We start from the raw sequence: 7233 nt of genomic DNA, 5'->3' as shown, positions 1-7233 counted from the left end.
CTGCTCTGCCTGCTAAGTTTTTCTCACCTCCTCCGTTTCGGGAGTACATTCTTTTCTTCTCGGAGGTTGCCCAGCTCCTGGCCGGAAGGCTCCCATTGGGATATTGATATTTGCCTAAAAGAGAAAACAGGAAAGATTTAGCGTAAGAAAAGTAAGAAATTGCAATGACATTCTGAGACGGTAATTGTTGTGAGGAAAAATGCATCTGAAAACTATATCTTTAAAGCTTTGTACCTCAAGAAAATTGCTGTAATGACAGTGTAAAAATATGCAAAGGAAAATTCGACTTCCATTTATTACAGATTTCTGGTATTCATCCTTAGGTCTGACTAGTGATTTCACAATTCTCTATTGGATGGAAGAATTTGAAGGTAATTTGTTCTGGTTGTTTCCCTCCTGTGGTGCTTAACATTTCCCTCCCTCTGGGATGAGGAAGGAATACATAATGAAAGGAAAGGAGGAAGTAGTATCCACAGAAGCCATCCACACCTTAGCCCTCCTTCAGCTTCCTTTAGTTTTACCACCCACGGGAGGGGGGCGATCACACCTCCTTAACTGCCTCCTCCATTCCATAATGTCCTATGGCTATTTCAGCACTTCCTTAAGTCTCTGTAATTGACACTCTTCTACCTTTTTTCCAACACACCATTGTATAGGGAGAGTGCTAAAATATCAAGTTCATTGGTATCACAATTCATAGATTCTTGTCCTTTATTAAAAGGACATTCTAATATCCACCCACAGTTCACAAAAAATACCTTCTACCAAACGTGATCTATGCTAGACATTAAATTATGCAAGGAATATACTGACACAGTAATTTGAACCTGGGGAAGAGAATATGCAAATTTGAATTTTGTCCCTATTTCATCTAATATGAAAAAGCAAGAATGTTTAATGCAGACCAAAAACGTCTTCAACCAGGAGTGTCACTCACATAAAACAAGCATTAAAGCTTTTTGTTAAGGTAGAACATAATTTTTTTCTACTTAAGATAAAGGGTCGCCTTATGAGTAATTGGATATGTGGACTTGAACAATTGAAATTGCACTTTAATGTCACGAATGAAAATGATGCCTGGGCAAAGAGAGTAAAATATTTTACCTTATGACTCAGTTTAGATGATTTTGGTACCACGCGAAACAAAGTTATTAGAAAGTGTGGTAAGGTCCATTCAGAACTGCCTGATGTGAGCTCTGTTGCCAGGAGATCAAGACACAGGAAGTATCTGGTATCTATGTGAAGGTCTGTGTTCTGCTCTAGAGAGCAGGAAGTGATTTTTTCCACCTAGGGCCTTTAAAACTCCCTTTCCTGCTAGAATAATGCTGATCCCAAAGAAAGGAAACAGATCCAAAGTGTTCGTGGTTGGTATCCATGGAGGTACATCACCACTCCTGGGGCCGAGAAGCCAAGAAGTATTTTTGGTCAACATGTACCATATGTGCTGAAATCTAAGTGCACCACAATTTTAAAGGGAAACATTTGGGAAGAACTAAGGCTGATCCTTCTATGCTATTCTTTTGCATAATGGAAATATAAGGTGGCCTAGAGTGGAAGGAGGAGGATCATAAGACAAGAGGGAAAATATGTCTTATATAGTGGCAAATATGGTAGCTACTTCATGAATTCCAAGATGTACCTCTTTTCATATCTCTGAAATCAGAATGTCTTATAACCAATATAATCTTAACATTTTAATTGAAACATTTTATTTCTTAGTAGGACATAAAATAATAGTATTTTATAATTGATAGCTTCGTAGAGTGGATGAAATATCATTAAGGCCCTGAAATAATATCAAAACAATGTAAATAAGACCCACAGAGATGATCTCTATTGAACCAATAACTATTTCCAAAACTATAGTTTGGATAAAAGAGAGGAAAAGTCCATATAGGGACTATTTAGGAGAAGGTTAACCAATTAAAAGTTTAATTAGATCGCCAGTACCCTGACTCACTTATTAAGCATCTACAGAAGGTGTCTTTCTAATGGTTAGTTACAGTTAACATTGTTTCTGAAAGACTGGGTTGCTAAACTAACCCATTTAATCAAGTGTGCATGCTCTATGTTTCAATAAAGGAACATGTAAAGGTCATCGAGGATAATGTATTAGTGAAGGATATGCTATGGGACTACCACTTTTTCTTGCCCAGAGATTAATTTTAGCAGTGCATATGTCCTCTCCATGGTAAATGGGTGGCTTATGGTAGTGAAAAGAGCGAAGTGTTATGAGTTAGTATAGCTTCTCTGTACTTGAAAAAGTGGGTCTTATCTTCCTCACTTGTAGCATGAATGTTCGGCTTCAGCAATGGGTTTCAAATCTCTTAGCCATGGAAACCTTCTTCAAGTACTGTGAGAACATCTAAAATGCAAACTAGGTGGAGGCGTAGCTGTTCTGGCTCAGGTAGTAGGGAGCCCAGAACCCCATCTGCTTCTCCCAAGCAGTGGGCCATGAGCAGTTTTTGGAACTTGGGGAGCTCATCTGACAGCCATTGAAAGAGATCATTTCTAAGCAGATGAATATTGAAATATACCTAAAATATTTACTGTGCCCATTGTTAAGATGTCTATGATTTATTTTAAACTACTTTAGCATAGACAGTGTAATGTTTTATATGTGCAGATTGGTTTAAACTACTACTCTGGGGAACCCTTACTCTAATTGTGAGTTCACCCTCCTGGGGTGGGTGGATGGTAAAATATCACTGAGACCACATCCCCAAGATCGCTATTTCAGGTGCTTCTGTTAGCCATATCTCCACCAACACTTGAGGCTTTGGTGTTTGAATAAATGTCAAAAATAGGCAAAATAATGGAATGAGCATTAGAAATGGCTTTTACAGATGAAATTAGAAGAGGTTAAGATATGTTATTGCGTCTAGAGTATAGTTCTGCTGGCTCTGCTGGCTGATAACTCTCCTGCTCCCCTAACCTGGTTGTCAGGGGGCTAGAAACTCTAGAATCTCCAGAATGGACTTCTTTCACAACTCTCCCCATCTCAGCTCTTTACTGTCATAAAGTCACAGTGTATTGGAGGGACCATTTTCAGAATGTAAGAATCTGATTGATACCTGTAGCTCGCATCTTCAAAGATGGGGTTCGAGGAGTGATCCCCAAACAGGCCTGTCTCCAGCCATCGATAATGAGGATTTCCAGCTGGCTACTGCCAACTAAGGGCAACAGAATCACCACCTGCCACGAGTGAACCTTTTATGCCAGGCGGCAGTCACTTGGAACACTTAAAGGGACAAGAGCTAAGACTTCCTCAAGCTCACAGACAAGACTGTTTGAACAGTTTTATGCTTGCTTGCTAATGAATGTGTGTTTAACAAATGTCTGTATGTGTGGCAGAATTGGATTTGAGACTACCTGTCATCTTAATCAGTTGTGGGACAGTAACCACTCTCCTGCCACGTCCACCACAAACTACCTTATGCCCCCCAAAAACCCCAAGATTCAGCCTAGTCATCACAACATCTACATCCTCACAACAAACTTATGAGGTTCGGACTATCAACTCCATTTTACTGATGAAGAAGAAACAGCCTCAAAGAGATTGGATGATTTGTTCAAGGACACACAAACAGTTCCAGGAAAAGCCAGGATTCTAAATGGAAGTTGCCTGACCTTAGGGACAGACCTCTCACTCTATCAAACCCAAAGAGCTCTTTTCACTTGATCAAAGTTAGTTCTGGTCACTCTAAAATTCTCTAAACTAGCTCTAAAATCACAGACTTACACTTTCAGAATGGCCTTGGGAAGAGGCACACAAAATGGATAATTTCAGAATAGGTATCCAAGAAAAGCCACATTGAAAAATGAACCATTAACTCACTGATTTGATACTTTTTCATCTTTAAGGCATCACTTAAGAAACCATAAATGGAAATGGATTTTTTGACAGCAAATATTGACAGGATCCAAGGCAGCCAAAGAACATGTCAAGTATCCAGTCATTAATGTGTACTCCTTAAGGAAGCATCAGAGGAGTGTTTGTTGTAAATGATTAGAGACGATTCATTAATATAATTGTAGGATGGTGATATTTGAGTGACAAATTATAGACTAAATTATAGCCATAAGAAAAACCCCTTATAACTTAAATTTGATAGAAATATATAGACCTATAGCTCTGTTTTTATTCCATCGGCCAGAGAATTGTGTGATAGTCTTGTCTCTCACTGACTTGCTCTGTTCGAATGCAAGTAAAATACCTTCCCAATGACTCAATTTTTCTATCTGCAAATTGGGCATGGTATTTGCTACTCAAAATAGATTTGCAATATGAGCTACATTTTTATGAAAGAATAAACACAAAAAAGTCTAACATTGATGATCTGGAGTTGATATAAGGTTGGACTTCCTTCTCTATAGAGAGTCTGTGTAAATGTATCAGAATCAGGCTTTTGTATTTTTCCTTTGTAACACATTCCCTTGCATTTCTTTTCCCTCCTTGAGGTTTAGTCATCTGAGATATTTTAAAATATGCCCCAAAGGGAACCAAAATTTTGCCACCCTGAAGCTGCCTTTCGGGGATGTTGATTTTAAGCCATTTATTAAGAATCTAGACTCAGTACAGCCAATTATTTTTATTACAGATCTATGCATTTTTATAATCTTAAAAAAGAAACATCAGGAAGAACCTTCGACCCTCTCCCTTCCTGCTCAAGAGATTCCGATGGAAAGGCCTACTCCAGGAAGGGAATCTTAGGATGTTGACTTAGCCTAATTTGAATTAAGTATGGTAAATAAGAGGGCTTCAGGTGGGTGCCTGCTAGCTAGATACCCACTGTGTCCCATTGTTTCTGAGTTGCCTAGCAAGAAGTTGCCTGCCAAGTATATTCCCCTCTTCCTCAACTACCTGTAAATCGCCCATTCTCACTTCTGAAATTTAATACCTTATCCACCCCTTTTCTCCTTTGTCCAAAATGTCATTTGAACCTAATTTTGCCTCACTATCTTTGGAATTTTCCTGCTTATGTGAATTTTCCATGCACATGTATTAAAATTTGATTTTCTCCTGTTAATCTGTCTCCTTTAATTTGATTATTAGCTCAACTAGAAGAATTTAGAAGGTGGGAAGAAAAGTATTAATTTTTTAGCCTCCCTGACAGAGCAAACCCAGTGCGTCATTTTCTCAGGCTATAATTTGTTATATCCTCAAAGTTAGGAATGGAAAAAAATCTACGAGATCATCTTTTGCCAGAACAGGATACAGTTCCCCGATAATAGACCTATCTGATGTGAAATGAACACTACACTTGATCTCACCAGGTGAAGAAAAGCAGAAAGAATTCCCTGTAAGTTAATTCCACTACTCCCTTAATTATTTGTATTGTTCTCTTGCTTGGCTCCAGGCTTCTAAGCCCGAGAATTCTGGAAACGATATTCCCTCCACAGCTACTCCAGTGCGATTTACAATGGAATGACATCTTCTTTCCCCAGGGGGTTGGATTCTTACTGCTGCCAGCCACTGGATACTGACAATCCCAACCCACTTTGCTTTTCACAGCCATTGTTCTCTTATCTCCCCCTCCTTTGTAGTACTCCCCGCCCAGTCTCCCCTTTTAGTGCTGAGGCTTTTGGAGTTTCCTCCCTTTGCATATTTGTTTCAGACGACCTCCCACTGGTTCTATCTTTAGTTTTCAAAGGTTCCCAGCAGCTCCTGCCGGAACCTATAGCCTCCCCCATTGCCATTTTCCCATGCTTGGGCAGGGGAAACCCTATAGGGCTAGCTGTATTATGCAGTATTTCCTTATGCGCTTTACCAGTCTTAAAGCCCTAGTCCTTTTCTGAATGGAGCAGGATATGACATTTTGAGATTTCTAGCATCTTTCATAGAAGACTTTCAGAAAGAAGCGTGTTTTCTCAATAGCTGTTTAGAAAATGAGAATATTTGTATTAGCCTAAATTGAGAGAGACAGATGCGTGCACACACACACCAACTAAAATATAGCCCAACCTATTTTAAAATCAAATTCTATATCACTAGAATGTATAACTTGTCTTTAGAGATTCTTGAAATGTGGAATGGATTCAGAACACAACACTTTCCAACTCAACTTGAGAAACTCCCACTCAGCTGCTGCTCTTCGCCCATGGTGTTTCATACTGAAAGGTTTTCTTTCTTTTTTGTCTGTTTTTGACACTTTTTGTTCTCTTCAATAATTTCCTGAATGACTCAACAGTAGCCTCATCATCCAGGGAAAAGCAGACTTCAAGAATGTACCATACAACTATTAAGATAATATGTACAATTGGTTGGGGGCGGGTTATATTTCTGAAGTACTCCTGAATGTCAGCCTCAAAAAATGACATCTTTTAGCCAGTATATGACTGCTTGCCTCACCCTGGTTGGAGCAGTAAAGATCACCAGCAGGCGGTAGCATTGAACCCTTACAGTCAGACTGCTACATTCAAGTTCTGGCTATCCTTTAAAGAATCCAGCCTTAGAAATCATAAACAATGAATCATAGGGATTTACCTAAGAAAGAAACAGTAGATCCACAGGTCAAAGAAAAGGCCTTAACTCTACATTACAACAAGTGGCAAAGGAAAGCTTATTTTTTATGTTTTAAATATAAATAAAATATTAAAGGAAAGTATGTATCATTCTTTTTACCTTTTTTTATGGTGACATTGGTTAATGAAATCCAATAAGTTTCAGCTGTACACTTTAACAGTAAGGCATATATATTCTTTTTAGCTTTAATCAATGTATTTGATTAACTGAGCAACCATGGGTGGTGATAGTCTATTCCTTTGTACCAAGGATTGTTGTGTATCTGGAATCTTTTTTAAACTGGAAATCCTAGACAGGAAACACTTAAGAGTCTCTAAAACCTGTGTCTAAATATTTTTGTCAGGCTGTTTTCTTCTTCCCTGGAGACTTTCTGCCCTGGGGAATGGAGAGTGGAAGAGCAATAATAATAACAACGGCTGGGGAAGGGAAAGAAATACTGAAAGTCGAGGCATCGATATTCTGTTCTACGTGTGGATTGGGTAACAACGGAAAACTTCCCACAGTAAGAAGCTGCACACTCACTAATGACGCAGAGCTCATAGAATCTTTCCTTTAAAACGTATGATAAGGGAGATAGTTTAGTTTCACAAGCAGCTCGATTAAGTCAATTGAGCAGAGAGGTGGGAATTCAGTTGCCATGGTCAGTTGTACTTCGAGACCATGTTTGTCACTGAGTCACTTTGTTCTTTTCACTCCTCCAACTTACT

The 7233-nt window shown here is 38.9% G+C and overlaps 1 protein-coding gene across 1 annotated transcript in view; it reads right to left on the bottom strand.

Moving 5' to 3' along the window:
• Positions 1-7233, bottom strand: part of SMPX (small muscle protein X-linked) — a 49280-nt gene that overhangs the window by 33646 nt on the left and 8401 nt on the right. Inside the window, exon 3 of the mRNA XM_006911615.2 lies at positions 28-114. Within this exon, the coding sequence (XP_006911677.1) occupies positions 28-114 (87 nt within the window). The remainder of the gene's footprint in view (positions 1-27; positions 115-7233) is intronic.

This window comes from Pteropus alecto, unplaced genomic scaffold, assembly GCF_000325575.1.
Source record: "Pteropus alecto unplaced genomic scaffold, ASM32557v1 scaffold23, whole genome shotgun sequence".
Lineage (NCBI taxonomy): Eukaryota > Metazoa > Chordata > Mammalia > Chiroptera > Pteropodidae > Pteropus > Pteropus alecto.
The sequence above is the reverse complement of the archived record's forward strand: the minus strand, read 5'-3'. Positions and strand labels throughout refer to the sequence as shown.